The sequence below is a fragment of the Micromys minutus genome (genome assembly GCF_963924665.1).
Source record: "Micromys minutus genome assembly, chromosome: 15".
NCBI classification, from domain to species: Eukaryota; Metazoa; Chordata; class Mammalia; order Rodentia; family Muridae; genus Micromys; species Micromys minutus.
The window spans coordinates 33,106,249-33,123,483 of NC_137984.1; the positions used below are offsets into that span (position 1 = coordinate 33,106,249).

The window sequence follows — 17,235 nt, forward strand, 5'->3', positions numbered from 1 at the left end:
TTGAATGTTGGAAGCAATAGATACATTTAGGTAAGATGGGCACTTTTCTTCTCATTGGTATCTTGACATTGTTCTTTTCTAACTTCACCCTATGGTTTGTTTTCAAGTTGGTTACAAGTTAGGTGTTTCCGTGTTGTCCTTTCTATAGCCAATTACAACTTCAGCCTGATTTAGATGCCTCTCTAGACTTTTGTTTTGGTTGTTCCAGTTCATACTTAACTAATGCTTCTTAGGTCTTCGATGCAAGTGATTTATTTTCTTTTATTTAGAATAGTCTATTAGCACAAAATACCAGCAGTCACCTTAAACTTGTAGAGGTACAATGGTTCTCTTCATGACATAATTCTCTTTATATTTACTTTTCTACTCTTTGGATAGGATTAACTTGAGAGTGTGAGTGGTCCTGTAATATTTTCTGATGTAGTCATCCTCCACTATCCATATCTTTACACACTGTTGTATGTCATTTTACATTAACTGTAGATTACTTGTATCTAATGCCTTGAAAATGCCACATAAACAGTTTACATTTATTTGTGGGACCGTAATAGGGAAAACAGGACCACATGTTTATTATATATCCCTCCCTATAGCTTTGATCTCATCTGAAGATGTAGGTAGAAGACTTAAGAAACTTAAGTAAGCATATATTTTTGTTTACAATTTTTCATCCCCATTAAAATTTTACTTAATTGTCTTTATTACTTTCCAGATAAATTAGTGTTAGGAAAAAACTTTTTATATATCATATCTATATTTTTATGGGGGTATTGTAATTACTTAGAATTAGTGCATGTAGTTCAGTAGATAAAGCATTCTTAACTGATGTCCTCTTAAATGAATATTTCTTGCCTCTGACATGAATATAGTGCTCAAAGATCCAGACAGCAATCCATACAGCTTACTTGATAATACAGAATCAGATCAGACTGCAGACACTGACGCCAGCGAATCTCACCACAGTACTAACCGTCGTAGGCGGTCTCGTAGACGAAGGACTGATGAAGATGCTGTTCTGATGGATGGAATGACTGAATCTGATACAGCCTCAGTTAATGAAAATGGGCTAGGTATGTAAGCATTTAGGGAAGAGGTGTGTGTGATTGTATTGTACTGATAATTGATGGAGCTCTTGTTTTTGTTATATAGAATTCACAAATGGTTTTTTAGTGTTTACTTTAAATGAGGGATATAGCTGCTTGTCTTGGGGGCAAGTTTTCATATTTGTCAGACTATCTGAACTGGGAGGATTGCTTAAAGTGCCCTTTTCATACCATTAAATCAATCTAAATACTCAGTTGGTCTACTGTCTACAAATAAAACTTAACTATTTTAGTCCCTCCCCCTTTAACAATTACAGTATATTTTTGTGGGGGCTGCAAAGAACTAGCATTTATTAGTAAGGGGCTAAAATGTCATTAAGTTTGAGACCCAAGATATATTGGAGAGAAATCTTATTCCTGAATGATGGTGGTGGTTTCAATTACAAAGCAATTTGCTTTATTATGAGTTAGAGCCCTCTTAATTTCCAGAGGGCAGTGCTTTATGCTGCAAAAATGTATATAATTCTTTGTCAGTTTTGTATGCTTTATCTTTGATGTTTAAAAGTTTCTCTTCCCTTAAATAAGGAAAGAAAATTTTTGTTTGTTCTTTTTTGTTTATTTTTGTCAGAATAGTTGATGGTAAACTTTGCAATTACAGATGATAGTGAAAAAAAACCCCAGCGACGCAATCGTAGCCGCAGGCGTCGTTTCAGGGGTCAGGCAGAAGATAGACAGCCAGGTAACTTGAGTGGGCCTGTTGGTGTCAGGTCACAAGCATGAAAAAAATGTCATGTGTCTGCATTCTAAATATAGTTACATGTTCACATGTGTGTATACATTCAGAATTTGCATTGCATAGTTTATTCAACTAATACTGCTGCTCAAGAAAATGCATTCTTCCTTCACAGTATAAATGTTTAGTATCTAGTCTTAAGTGAACTAATGTTGTGTCTTAATTTCTTACATGGAAGTAATTTTAGTACCTTTACTTTATTCAGTTGGCAGATTCTTGAGATTTAAGATGGGGACTGCCATTGCAGAGACTATGGTGTGAATTTGGTTGAGGTTGATTGGCAAAACTAGGCAATTTTTTACACGGTGCCTGCTTATGGGGGTCTCCTTTGGTGGGAATTAACAATATACTCAAAATTTTAAAATAAAATGTAGAGTTTTTTTTTTTTTTTTTTTAAGGCTGCATGTTAATGTTTCTGTGTTACTGTAGTGTGGTGCTTTTTCTTTGACACATACTAACCATTCAAATGGTATTTACTTAGTTTCATTCAATATTTTATGTTGTCTCAAGTTTTGGTAACTGGAAAGAAACTCGTTTGCTATTGTCTATTACTTTTAAAAGAATTCATTTCTTATGTACAGAGAATCACTGTATATTTACCATGAAGAAATTGTGTATAGTAGAAATAAACCCCTTTCAAACCAACCAATTTTTGCATTCTTTCCAAAATACACTCTTTCATGTGTTTCCCCCCAAATAATGTGCATCATAAATCTTGAAATGCAGAGGTTGTAGAGACATTTGGGAATCTAGCAAAGGGCATTATTTCCCATTATGAAGAGTTTGTGTTTAAAAGATAGAAGGATATCTAAAAAGAACTAAACACTGTCAAAGATAGTGTTGAGATATGTTCTCTCTTTATACTCCTTTTCCTTTGTAATGTAATAGGTGCATGTTAGTTGAAGAGGTCATGCTTTGAAGGTAGCACAGGAGTGAATATTTTTTGTCCCTACTTTGCAAGTTAGAGAATTCAGGCTATCAGTATGCATTCACAAACTTGGAATGACTCTCGACATAACTTAAGCCAGTGATGTGTACAGAGACAAAACTATTGGAATAAGATTTCTTCTAAAAAATTAGGTGATTTTGAATGGAATTAACTAAAATGACTAATGGGAAGTTTGGTAATTTTAACAGTGACGTGTTGTTGCATATTATATCTGATTTTTCACTGTCCTTAGGAACCATTGTGTTTTCTCTTTTCAAATTCCTTTACTCCCTCTTCTCTGAAGTTTCTTGTTCCCCAGCAGCAGTCTGTAAAGACAGCTGATAGTTGTTTTACCTCTGACTAAAATAGCTAGTTGTCCTTACATCTATGCAAATTAACCATCAGTGGTCTTTCTTCTAGCTAGACAATATGACACTCTGGTGGTCCCGGTTGATTCTTAAACCCAGGGTCCCGATTATGCCATAAAATTGAGTAGAATTTTTTTTTTTCTTGAAATTTAAGGGGCTGTATTGTATAAGAACTATAAAACAAGTTTCTTAACTCGTTCTCTTATTTGGGGGCAAGGAACAGAACTAAGTACCACTTGCTCAACTTTGGACTAATAACTACAAAGTTTTTTTTTTTCTGTATAGGAATAGTTGAGAGAGCCTAAGAACTGTTTGCCCACATTTAAATTGAACACTATACCTGTTTGTGCAGCAGCATCCTGACGTAGATGCATTTCTCCAGGTGTCAACTGAGGTCTGCACTATGAAAACAATATTCATTGGAGTGTTATCCCCACCTATGGTTACAGTCATTCTGAGGACAGTTCTGTTACCCTGTAGAGTAGACAAAATTTTAGTAGAGTATACTAATCCCCTAGCATAGTACTAAACATGTTTGTAAATTTCTTGGCAGTGATTTTAAAATGAGAAGCCATTTAAGGGGTTCATAATGAACATTACTAATAATTTTGAAGGAAAGCAGCTTTAGATTTCAAGTAGCTGTAGTTTTCTAATAAAGTTTTGGTTTTTTTTTAAAAGTTCATTGAAGTTCTTCAATTTGTATGTTAGGGCATGCATTATTAAGATGAATGAATTGTAAAATACAGTTCAACCTTTTACTGTATTTTTTGGCTGCATGTGTTATGAATCTAATGGATCAATTCAAGACATACTAGTTTTAAATAATGTAAAATTGACTCGTTTTTAATTTTTAATTTAGGTCTGTCTTAAACCTAGGTTGTGATAGAAAATAATACAATATTAAGAATTTTGAGTTTCAAGTCCTGAGGGCCAGTGTTGTATTTATACAACAGAGGCCATTTATTAGAATGATAGATAGGGTTTAGTTTAGTTTAGTTCATTATTTGCTTTATCTTCATGTGTCAGACCTAACAAGACAGTAAAGTTGATGAGACAGCATCTCTATATTATAGTGTTCCTTTCCCTCCCTGATAAGTGTTCACCACATGTTTAGGATTGTGGTTTCATTGCCTTAATTTGACTATAATTAAAGTCAGAACATCAGATAGTTTAAATACTGTATAGCATGAAATGTTAGGAAAGAACCAGAAAATAACACACTTGAACACCTTGATTGTGCTGTTTTTCCTGGGGCAGAGAACCAAAACCAAAAGCTTTCAAATTTGTAATCGCCTCACTATATGATTTGAATTGTCGATGCCCCGTCCCCATTACTGCAAATGTCCTCTACACTTAGAACACTGCATTCTCAGTGATTGTTCTTGGCGGTGTACACCACATTCGTCCCACAACCAGATAAGCCAGGAGTTAGCTGGATTCCTGGGAAAAAGGACTTCAGTCTAGATTTCCTCCAGTTCCAGCTGAAAAGGATTTTTATATTGTCAGTAGTAAAACCATAGACACATTTTTTCAAGCTTTGCTTTTGTTCAGAGGTGGGTACCCAGAGTAAAATTTTGAAATTGGGTGACCCACTACTAGTTTACTTTATAGTGAAATTATTCTTTATCCATAATAGAATTTAGAAATATTTTTCAACACCTGTAATTTTTTTCTCATCTTTAACAGTCACAGTTGCAGATTATATTTCTAGAGCTGAGTCTCAGAGCAGACAAAGAAACCTCCCAAGGGAAACTTTGGCTAAAAACAAGAAAGAAATGGTAAGGAGAATTTAACCTGTAGGGTTTTTGTTTTGTTTTTTATTATTTCCGTATTGTTTTAGATTTATTTATTTTTTACTTAATTGCTGTATGGTCAGTTGTTTCCCTTAAGAGATAATATTTAAAGAAGATCCTTGCTTCTATCCCAAGCCCCTGATAAATGAAGATATGCATGCTTGAGCCTGAGACATTTGCTAGAGAGATAGAACTTTAGTATTTACTTGGTTTGATAATTAGAAGGCTGTAAACCTCTTGTCATTAGTCAGAATAGGCCTTTTAATTTGTTTTATTTTGTATTAATTGTTTTCATGAAATTACATGATTTTAAAAGGTGAGTAAAATGGCTGATTGTTGTTCTACTTGCTGTATTGACTCATTTACACCATTTCTATGGTGAACTTCCCAAGGGTTATAATACTAGGTACAGATTTCATTGAACAGTGCAGGTGCTTTCTGTGATGCTGACACTCATAGGTACTAGAAATAATGTAGTGTTAAAACCCTGATACTTTAGTGCATTGGTATTTGTTTTAAACATAAAATGCTTTCTTTATGACATGAAAGTTACTCTATTTTTAAAGCTAATGTTTATAGTTATTTTCCTCCTCAGCTACAGATTTCTTTATAAAGATGTTGAAAAAGTTGTCTCCCTTTGACAGGCAAAAGATGTGATTGAAGAGCATGGTCCATCAGAAAAGGCAATAAATGGTCCAACTAGCGCTTCTGGCGATGAAATTCCTAAGCTACCGCGTACTCCAGGAGAAGAAAAGACTAAGACCTTAAAAGAAGAGAGCACTCAAGAAGCAGCAGTCCTGAATGGTGTTTCATAACTGAAGGAAGTTCCTAGTTTACAGTTCTTTTACATTACAGTTACAATAGTGCTTGTACAAGCTTGCCAAAGATAGAATACGGATCGCCAGTCTTACATCGCACTTTCAGTTCCTCCATTTGGAATTCAGAAAGGGGAGGGATCCTGAAGAAATCATATGTTAAACATACTTTGACACCTACTGTGTTAAAAATATATCATCAGATGTGCCTTGAGAATAGTATATGTAACATTAAAAAAAGTTGCTGGCTATAGGAAATGTTATTTTGTTTTCAAAATATGGCAGAGATGGGGGGAGGTGGGTGGGGTGGGGGTCCCTAACGTAATATTCTTTATGAAAGCATTAGCTGCTTTTGTTACATTTTTAATAATATGCAACCACTTCTTCACCTGAGGAAAACTAGAATGAAGCAGTCTAAAATATTTTGCACTGAATTGTAATTTCTTCATTAGTTTAGTCTGGAAACTGGTCTGTTTAATGTGTTTTTTAAATGCTGTTTGTAGAGGCAATTCTGCAGACCACTGGAAATACATGTTAACTCATCTGCAGGGATACTGGGTGATATTGGCAGTGACTGTTCTACATTGAGGCTTTGTTTGGTTTATTTATTAAAGTGTACAGTATTTAAAAATCAAACATAGCTTTAGTTGAAACACTAAGCTGATTAGTCATGTCCATTCAGACATAGCCTGAACTACTGAAAAGATCAATTTCCAGAAGGTTTATTCTGTATAAACTACATGTTTAGTCTTCAGTAGAGTATCTTTCACATTTTCTTTCTACCCCTTTTTTTTTCTCCCTCCCCCTCCTTTTTTGATTTTGGTTGTTTGATGTGCAATATGTTTTTGTATGCAGGTAGTAAAATAAACTTTGATCTTCCATTTGCTGATTTTTTTTTAACTTTCTACTTTTTATGCAATTGTTTTAAAGTAGTAGGAGTACTTAGAGGCATAGCATAGATAGCATTCTTTGCTTTTCAGAAGCATTTATTTTGTTCCTCAGATCTAGTGTTAAAATCTAACCATTTAATCATTTGTAATGGACCCTCCAAAGTCTTAACACTTAAAGTTTTGGCTAGTAAATGATTTAGGAAATGTATGTCTTTGTCATTAGAGAAACATCTTTGTATTAAATTCTAATCAAAGGCCGTTTGTGGAAGATAGGGGAGGCAGAAGATATGCTTTTCACTTTTGCCTTTAGTTCTTTATTAAAAACTATTTTTAAAGTATGGCAAATAGTTTTTAATAGGCCAATAATGTACTTTTTGAGTGGTAATTTTGAAGGTTTTCATACCAGTGATTGAAAATCATAATTAAAAGTTTAAAGAGCTTTTATTTAGAAGATTTAATTTTATTAAGCAATTTTCAAGTGGAAGTTTAGTGATAAAATGTATACTTCCGTGATTGTAAATCAAATGAAATATTTATGGACTTAGGGTTTTTTCCTACTGGATGTGTGCTTTGTGTCATTTTATGTTTTTTATGTGCATAATTTGTTAATTATGTCCATAAAAATGTTAAGCTTGTTTTATAAATGAAGGATAATTACATATAGTTATAAGTGGGCCATTGTTCATTAGACTTGTGTAGCCATGGCCGATCACTTACATCCTAATTGATAATAACACACATCAGATTTTTAAAAAGAACATTTTATAAAGTCCACATAATAGAACTTGTGAAGTGAATTATGTATAGTGAAATTCTTGCACTTTGTATAGAACATGGTATATTGGATTAAATAGCCATAATCTCATTTTTCAAAGTATTGAAAAGTTAAATAATTGGCTTTTTAAATTACTTGGTCCTGTGTACATGGGTCACAAATTTAACTATGAGTTGTTGGACAAAGAGAATCTTGTGTCTGATGGGACTTGAAGTATTTTACCATTAAACTACATCCCTAGCCCACAAAGAATTTTAATCCCCAAGCGGGAAACATGACACTAAGAAAGTGTAATTTTACTTTCATCCATGTCAAATCCCTTAGATCTTTTTTTGTCAAAGATTAAAAATCATTTTGTCATAAAGATTATCTTAAAAACCAACAACAGCTGAGACAGGAACAGGAGTTAGTAATGATCCTTCAAGAACTGAGGTTTCATTGCCTGAAAATAACCACTCAGTGACTTAACCCAACAGGCACCAAAGAACTGTTAATGTCCATATAAAGCTATTTCTTCAGAAGTAACCTGTCAATTCAGATTGGCTTTTGGCTGCTAGCCTGGTTAAATTATGAGTGAAAACATTTGCTAGCACATAACACAAAAATATATGTAGGCAGAAAAGTGTGTCCCAAAAGTGTGTGTGTCTCCCAAAGCACTGAAGTATGTGGACACCATGGCATTCCATGTAAACCTGAACTGATTGTGAAGTGAGGATGCAGATTATGGTAGGGTGAAAATAATCTGGTTTTCCTAAAATTTCTTGGGTGGGGGTTGGGAGCATCCATGTAGAGATAAAAATAATAAATTTCTATTGGTGGAATTAAACAGCATGTCAGTCAGCGGTTCTTAGGGATTAACTTTAGGTACTGCTGAGTCAAAGGCAAAGGATCTTGCTTAAATGAGTTATTTTTAAAAATGTGCAGATGATATGGGACTTTTAAAGCAAAAGGAACCCAAGCACATTAGGCACTGAGAGAAGAAAGAAGCACTAACTACATGCTTTATTCTTCTGCATCCTTCCATCACTCTTAAGACAAAACAGCTGCTACAGCTAGCTGACTGCAATTTGACTTGGATATTACAGCCTGAGGACAGTCTGGAGAGGTTTGTAATGTCCTCACAGACATTCCAATTTGCCTGTGGCTCAAATAATTAGGATTCGTAAAGATGTGGTATGTGTGCTAAGGAAAAGTAAATAGGAAACTGGCTATGTGTGAAGGCATGGGTGTTGTCAGTAAAGGAGAATTACATTTTGTACTTCGAGCTTTGTAGAATTTTAGAAGGATAGGCTGTTTATTTTAAAATCTCGTCATGTCTTAATGTGCTTTTTTATGGCTTGGTGTCACCCATACCAATTTCATTACCTCCAAACTTAGGGTTTAATCAGGGTGTTGCTCCTAACCTCTCTCATATATAGTAAGAGTTTGGGTTAATCTGTTGAAATTATTTCTAGTCTGATACAGTTAATCTTTTAGTAAGTGGTGTTAACTTGGACAGTTATTTCATTGTAAAGTAGTAGTACTCTTCGGAGTCAACAGTGGCCAACTACTGACAGTTTTTGTCAAGTTAATCATACATTTTAAGTATAAGTACCAGGAATTGAGGAAGGACTTGGTGTTGTCCATCAAAAGTGGATGATGGAGGGACATGTAAACTGCAATAAAATACCTCTTAAAAACGATTATTCACTTTTTGGTGATGTTAGGGATTTAAATCCAGGGCCTTGTGCATGAAGGGCTTTGACACAGAGTTCTATCCCTGGCTTGCTTTGTTTTTTAATTAAGCTTTTTAAATTTTGGAAACAAGTCTGTACAGCCCATCATAGCTTTAAACTCAGTAATCTTTCTGTTTCAGGCCTTCAATGCTAGGGTCGTAGGCATGAACCACCATTGCCTACCTGGCTATAACGATTTAGATGTTGACCAGGTTTGGCTTTGACTTTTTAAATCTTCTGTGTACCTGAGAGTACAAACAGATGTGACGGTGATTTCCCAAAGTCCAGTCTAATTCTTCCTTTTGAAAATTTGAGATGTTATAGATAAAACCCACATACTTCTGTCAGTTATTCTCTATATTCAGGAGGACTGTACTAGCTAGCTTCTTGCTGTTCAGATATTAGTATAAGAAAACTAAGTAACATTTTAGCCATATGTTCCCATAACCTTGTGAGTATGAAAGTATTCATAGGAATGTGTTGGGTATGTCTATCCCTGATATTTCCAGTTAGGCTCCAAACAGAAGATGGCTCCCTGCTTTCTTAGGTTGGCAGCCATTGTAGCAAGTATATCAGTTGGCTTCAGCCCCACTGCCACAGAATTTTTAATTCTGTATTGGTAGTTGTACTAATAATTTATAAAAATTGATCTGTTTAATAATCTTGTAGTTTTTAACAAAAACTAGTTACAAGCTAATTACTATTTATTGCTCAAAACTTATATTCATTTAGACTTGAGGTACTTCAGGTTGTCAGGCTTGACGGTAAGTACTTCACCATTGAGCCATCTTGCCTTTATTTGTTACTTTACAAAAAAAAAAAAAAGAAGAACTTATTTTAAATCTATCATCAAGGGCTACTGCTACAGCACTTATTAATAGCTAAGGTAACTCAGCCTGCCGTTGGGTTAGAGGGACTGAGAGAAACACTAGCATCCCATCTCAGGCAACAGTCTGCTCTAAGCAGATAGAAGGCATTGATGTCTCCTACACTCAGGGTTACTTGCTCTAGTGTTCTTAGCCACAGAGCATATTAAATATCTTTAAAACCTAGCCTGTGATTTGCTTCATATGCTATTGTCTTGTTTGCTATTTGAACTTGAGTGAAGTTGTAAATTTTTCATAATTCCTGTATGATGACATTTAATGTTTGGTCTCTGAACTAGAACACAGCCTTCATAAGTCATCACCAGAAGATGTTATAAATTCTCATATTGGAGAGTACTCTGTGGTCTGGTTCCAAATTACTAACAGTTATTTGAAGTGAAACATTGTCTAATTTTATTTCCATCGTTTACCATGTAAGATACAGGGTATATTCAAAGGATGGCAGTTCACAGGTTTAGGGGTTTTCCTGAATTTATTCAGTCCCACACCTTAGCCTTACTGTTCCTCTGAAGCCTATGACCTCTAGCTGTGCTGGGGCTGTTGTGCTACTGATCTGCTTTTTGTCTCCCTTTATTATTGTCTCCAATTTTTGGTAGCAGTTGTAGCAAGTGCTTGCTTAGTTCATCCTCAGCAAAAACCAACTAGATGCTTAATGTGCATGACCAAGAACACGCTTAGGAATCACGTCAGGATTTCAAAGGTTAACTACAAAAATTAGGAAGTGCAGAATTCTAGATCTGAAAAGAATCGTATTTTCCCACTGGGCCTTGTCTCCTGTGGTAAACATAAAAGTTGCTTAGCACAATACAAGAGACTTTAAGCACTTGAGAAAATAGAATTAAGAAGGCTTTTTACAAATTATCTTAATTGCCCTTAATTTAAATATGTAGCACTTAAATGTTACGATTAGTAGTTTTTAATGAAATACAGTCTTCAATTGAAAAAGGTAAGCCTAGAGAAAATAAAAATTGCTATCAAAGAATGATTGGCTGTGCTTCTTAATAAGAAAGGTTTCCAATGTTTAGACACACCTGTCTTCTAACAGGCATGCATAGCATTTAGTCAGAGGTACTTATGTCCACAGTGCATTCCTTTCTGCAGTTAATCGGTGACTCCTTTGTGGGCATTTTATTATAATGTATTTTCAGGAGCCTGCTTTTAATTTGCAACCAATTCTACCATATTATTTTTCATAGAAATATTTAAAGTTTTAGTTTTCTGTGTGTGTGTGTGTCTGTCTGTCTGTCTGTCTGTACCCAGGGAGGGCAGAAGATGGTATCAGCTCCCCTTGAACTGGTTACAGATGATTTTGAGGTGCTATATGGATGGTAGGGTCCTGTGAGCAGGCAAGGTTTGTAGTACTGAAACTTTTTATTAGTTAAAAGGGGCAAATAAGGGGTATTATAGTTAGCTATAATGATTTGGATACCTTCATCTCTGGACTCCTTAAGTGCATTTACTTGCTTGCTAACGTAAAATCCATTTCAATACTCAATATGCTTTGCTGATCATCTCTAATGCCATGTGTTCAGATGAGGCACTGGAGTGTGTGCTTGTTCCTATTTGTAATTTATCTAATCTTGCTAACTATAGTGGTTGAGTACTGTGTTTCTCAAAACGAGGAAGGCTGTATATGACAACATTGGGCTACACCGCTTCTAAGTCTAACATATTAAATAAGCCATGTTCAAACAGAAGTTTGAACAGTTTTTTTTCCTGTATTTCTGTGAATGAGTTGTACCTTTGGACCTCTTTTTCTCCCTAGCATGAGGGGAATTGAGAGAGTTAATGCTACATAAAATCTTTAGAACCTAGTTTTCATCACACTCAAACTATAAGGATTTTACGAAAGGGTGCAAGATAGAAAGTAACCCTTAGTGACTTTGAGCAAATTAAAGCACCTTGATTACCTCTGAAAGCCCTCTCATTGGCTGAAAGTCCACAGTCTAAAGTGCTGACAGGTTAAATGCTACAGGGACTGCTGGCTAGGGATTTTGCCTCCTGATCTGTACAGGTCATTACATACTTTAATATTTGCCTTCAAATGAACTTGGGTGGTTTATAGCATGTAAAATATTAACAGTTGAGATTGAAAATCAAAAGCACTTAATAGCTAGGATTCTAAGTTTTAAAATTGAGGGAATTTTACATTCACAAAGAAGCTTGGTCATAACTGAAAATTAAAATAAAGGAATATCTTTTAAAGTATTTTCAAGGGACTGGCTAAGTAGTAAAATTAACAGGACCTATACACTGAAAGGTTTCTATTACAGTTTTATGTAGAATGGTCTACATAGCAAGTTGCAAGACAGCTAGAGCTATTTAATGGAGACTGTCTTTAAAAAAAAAAATGTTTTAATGTATCAAAATCTTAAATGGCTAAAAGTAGAGCATTTAAATACCTGGGCCAGTTGTTCCTTTAGGAGTTTTACCTTCCAAAGGTAAGAATCCCTCTTCCAGTAGTTACGCTGCCTGTCTCTATTGACTGCAGTGGGGTATTCTAAGAGCAAGTCGTGGCCTTGAAAATAACAAGTGCCAAATTTCTTTGCTAAGTCAGTAATGAACCGTATTTATAGTCTAATGTGTGTGTCTGTAATCTTAATTTCTGATACTAGTCTTGAAATCCTCAAGTTTGAACAAAATATACCAAGACACTGAGCTTTTGCCAGGCAATTTTCATGAGTTACAGCTCTGAGGCATTTTATTATAAAACATGCTCATAAGTAGACTAATGGACTTAAAATTCATCAGATTACTTTATTTTTTAGCTTGTCCTTCTAGTAAGTCTTTAGCTTCATTGATTTTGGCTGCTATGTAAGGAGATCCTCCTATAGAAGAAAGGGGATGGGGGAGACACAGTTTAGAGCACAGATTCTAAATCTTGTCAAACATTTCAAGGATCCCAGGACATAACAAATATCTTCATTTTCTAAAACACAAATATACTGTAAGTCACAAAATTACAGGGTAAAATATCAGATCAATGGGAAATGAATTACTTTCACACAAAGGTTTACCATTTTTAAGAAATCTTAAAGTCTAGAATGGGATTTGGCCCCTCCCACATATACACTTCTGGAACTCTAAGCCTACTCATTACTACTGCATGTGGGGATTATTCACTGATTGTCTCATAGGCTTCTAAGCTTATGTTGAAAAGACTGTCTGCATTGTATACTTTAATGCTTCAGTTTTCCTCTCAGTATTAGCTGACTTCTATGTTTACAAATGTGATGGAGTTATATGGTCCTAACCCTATCAAAGATCATCAAGAGGATTCTAGTAGAATTGTGTGTATGTAGACTCCACCATCCAGAACAGAATGCAAGCTAAGTTCCTTGCACTGAAATCACATATTAAAAAGTTGTATTTAACTTTGTCAATACCCTCTTTCCACAAGCAAAATGATTTGTGCATGACAACACATTTTTGTGGTCCACTCAAGGAATCTGTTTTTAGCAGTTAAAGCTACTTTGAAGTGTATCAAAAGCAAATATAGCTTAGGTTTCCAAATAGGTACTGTTATGTGTCCACACCACAATAAATAGATGCCCCTTAGTTTTTCTTAATTAAAATTTAGACTTGGTTGTTTATGAGTCTACACAAAAATAAATAATGCAGAACTCAAAAAATAGAGCACAAATTCAAAACGGCCAAGTTGGGGTGTACTTTTAAGCCCCATTTTTGGGGATGAGGCACAGTGCCTGTACAGTTTAGTCCAATCTTGGATACATACCAAGATGTCCTAAAAACAAATCAACCAAAATATCTAGTAGTACTTGTAACCTCCATTATTGGAAGACATTCTGTCATAAACACAAAACCTAAAACAGTATTAATGTTTGTTACTACAAATCACAGTAGTTCTTACGTTATTCATTATACATTTGTTTTGGTGAGACAAGATGTCACTGCAGAAAATGTCAGCATATGTGGTGGATTTCATTTAAGACACTACAATGATTTATAACTAACTGGGAGACTGTTCATACACACTTAAATATTAACAATGCCAAGAATTAGATATTCCATTAGTAAGCAGTCCAACATATTAATAAAAGTTTACTTACCTTTGTCTGGGTGGTTTAAGAGCATAATCCGTCGATGAGCATCCCTGATCTTTCCTTTATTGGCAGTAGGGCTAATTTGAAAAGAAAAACATACTTGGGCTTTAGTTTACTTGAAAATGAACTATATAGAAGGGCCAAATTAAACACTGTGAAACTAGTCAAGCGACAAAACAGTATGAAAAGCTGTATATAAAAGACATGTAAAATGCATTTTCTAAGACCTAAACGTGCTTTAAAAAAAAAAAAAATGTAGTTGACAAGACCATCTTCATCCAACTTAATTTCCATATAAATAGATAGAGGCAGCTCTGTTACATATGTGAGTTCTGTATGAGTGTTAGGCCTAAAGATGTTCATGGAAATGACATTAAGCTCCACTGACCAACAAAATTAATCTCGGGACAACAATCCCCAGTACTTCATTCAACTGCAGTTCTCAAATACTAATAGGAATTACCTTACTCTACATCTCATAATTGAGTAGAAGCCTTACCTTACACCTAGTATTAATGCTGCTTCCCGTTTTGTCATTTTGGGTTCAAACCCACCTCTATAGTACCCACCACTGAAGGCCTGAAAGAGAAATTGATTGAGAAGGAAAGATTAATGATGTAAATGGAAGGTTGGTTAAATCAGAAAGAAAACGGTGCATTTCAGAGAACTAGAAGTTCTCCTATCAAGGCATTTTAGTTTGATAGGTGGCATCCAACTATATTAGGAAGTGTTAAACATCCATTGCTTGCAACTGAACTGGAACAATGTCTTGAGAATATTCTCAAATCCATATTCCAGATAAAAACTTGATCCTCATAAAACAGCAAAATCAAAAGAAGACCTAGAGTTCTTTTCTCTCCAAGATTTAAGGCAACCACTAAAAGAGGACTTTATAATGGGGAAAATTATGCCACCAGAACCCACGGTCTTATGCTATCTGTCACATGGCCTCTCGAAGTCCTGAGTAGCAGCAGCTGTGTGCATTACATCCAGTTCAGATTCGGTATTAATCACAACGGGTATGATTTTTGAGTGCAAGTTACATCTAACGTCACTACAGTGCTATCCTATGTGACAAAACAGACAAGGGAAGGCAGATGAACAGATACTAAGGTCAACATGTATTAAAGTTAATTTTTAACTATTATAGTACTAAACCTGTGAAGGTCACCCACCCCCAATTGTCATGTGTGAAAACCAATTCCCAGTGTGGACCATTATAAAGTTTACAACTCCCCTGAACTTCATGGACCTGTGCAATTCAGATTATAGGGAAGTTTCTGGCTTCAAATACAGGTTTAGTTAAGAAGGTTGTCTTACAGATTTTGGTAGGCTCTGAAAAACTTGTTTTACTTGAGGTTCCACATGCTTCATGGCTTGTAAAACATAACGTCCTAAAACCAAAAGCAACAGCATAAGCAAATTAATCTATAACCAGTCTACCAGTCTCTTCCACCTCCAAATCATAAACAAACCTGCAAATCCTGCAGCGGCAATGGTCAATCCAACTGCTACCACTGTACTGGCCTGGTAATGGAAGAAAAGAGTAAATCTACTAAATGTCTGTCCATTCTGCATCCAAATTCATTGCAACCTTCATTTTGGTGAAAGGTAGGTTCTTTTCCTCCTTTTTAGCAGGACTATACATGGAACCTAGTGTGTCACACAAGTTAGGAAGGTGCCTCCAACTCCAGCCTTTGTCAAAAGTTACACTTATTCTGAGGTGGAGTCTTGCTAAACTGTCCACTGTCCAGGCTGCCCACGAACTTTCGATTAGTTCTCTTAGCAGCTGGGACTATACAGAGTGCAGCTGTAAGAAACATTTTCCTGGTAGAAATATTGTGCCTTTAAAACTACTGCAAATTGCCGCTGTGCACATTGGTGGCCTGCATTTAATTCCAGCACTTGGGAGACACTGGCAGGTGAATTTCTGTACATTCTGCGACAGCCAGGACTACAAAATGAAACCCTGTTTCAATAAAAAATTCATAAACTACTGCAATTTTTACCCACAATTTATTGTCGGGTAAGGGTTTTTTCACTAAGAAGGTTAAGTATGTTTCACCCACAACAGTAAGAGGGTGATTTTTCAGTCGTCGAAGAGAACTGACAGGCTCTTGAACCTCTTTCTAGTTTAAACAAGACCGGTGAAAATAAGGTTTCTGTTGGATTAGGAAACGGTGCTTGCAAAGGGTCCTTGAAAGATTCCCATTAAGGCAGGAGGGAAGGAGTGCGGTGGTGGTGGAAGTGGGGTAACAGCCCGACCTCCCCAGGAGGCATAAACATTTGCCTGTAAGCAGTGCAGATAGGTGTTAGCGGGAGCCACCGGAGGCCGGAGCAAAGGTCTGTTTCCGCACCCGCCCAGGCCGGACAGCGCTCTTCCGGAGCCCGTCTGTGCCGACCACTCACCATGACTCCAATCCGCGGCTTGGCACCGCGCGCTCATCCCAGCTCGAGCTCACAGCCACAGTACGTCTGTGTAGAACCACTGAGCGAAGCCAGCACTGCCGCCACTTCCACCAGCGCTGCGCAACACGGCAGGGACGCCGTAAAGTGTGTCGGAACTGTCGCACAAAGTGCTGCAAAAAGGGCCCTAGCAACTCGGGTTGACTGATAGGTCGGACTGGGGCGGGACTTGTCATGCCCTCTGCTCTGAACTGACTTAGCAGTCTGATACCTGGCCCCAAAACAGGTTTTGCAGCTAAAACGTATCTTCCTAACTTTGCTTTATATAGGTTATCTCGTCCACCCTGTGAAAGTAGCGTTTTTCGGATGAGACATTTATTTTGTCTTTTGTGTCAGTAAATGTCAAGACGCCACAAGACTGATCTTGGCCTGCAGAGATATCTTCTGGATTGGAATGTAGTTAGATCTATAAACAAATCAGAAACTACGTGGAAGATTATTTTTTTCAAGTCTTAATTTATTTCATCTTTCTTCCTGATGTCTGCTTCGGGCTATGTAGTTTTGTTTGCTAAAAATACAGCTCTTGCTGTGTGTTCATTGTTTAGTTTTTTTCTCATGTTTTAGCCTGCTTACTATTTTTCTAATTAAAAGAACTGCTTTTACCTGTATTGCTCACAGCATGTGGTTGGTTGTCCCAAGGATGGCAAAGGCACTTGACCAGAATGAAAGTGACTAGGAGCTGTCTTTCTGCATAAAGG

At 36.1% G+C, this 17,235-nt stretch overlaps 2 protein-coding genes across 5 annotated transcripts in view; one reads left to right on the forward strand and one right to left on the reverse strand.

Annotated features, from left to right (window-relative positions):
* The window catches only part of FXR1 (FMR1 autosomal homolog 1), a 50,401-nt gene extending 43,780 nt beyond the window's left edge, over nucleotides 1–6,621 (forward strand). For 2 of the 4 annotated variants that reach the window (XM_080929491.1, XM_080929492.1), the window contains 4 exons: nucleotides 870–1,070; nucleotides 1,702–1,782; nucleotides 4,819–4,910; nucleotides 5,570–6,621. In XM_080929491.1, the coding sequence (XP_080785617.1) occupies nucleotides 870–1,070; nucleotides 1,702–1,782; nucleotides 4,819–4,910; nucleotides 5,570–5,740 (545 nt within the window). In that variant the 3' untranslated portion in view covers nucleotides 5,741–6,621. The remainder of the gene's footprint in view (nucleotides 1–869; nucleotides 1,071–1,701; nucleotides 1,783–4,818; nucleotides 4,911–5,569) is intronic. The other 2 variants (XM_080929493.1, XM_080929494.1) reach the window with 2 other exon arrangements.
* A 6,060-nt stretch (nucleotides 6,622–12,681) lies between these two features.
* Nucleotides 12,682–16,619, reverse strand: DNAJC19 (DnaJ heat shock protein family (Hsp40) member C19). Its single transcript, XM_080929496.1, has 6 exons — nucleotides 16,481–16,619; nucleotides 15,547–15,598; nucleotides 15,392–15,465; nucleotides 14,571–14,650; nucleotides 14,078–14,148; nucleotides 12,682–12,835 (listed from the first exon to the last, which is right to left on the reverse strand). Exons 1-6 carry the CDS (start codon nucleotides 16,481–16,483, stop codon nucleotides 12,765–12,767), a joined length of 351 nt encoding a protein of 116 aa, XP_080785622.1. The 5' UTR covers nucleotides 16,484–16,619; the 3' UTR covers nucleotides 12,682–12,764.
* Between the last annotated feature and the right edge of the window lie 616 nt (nucleotides 16,620–17,235).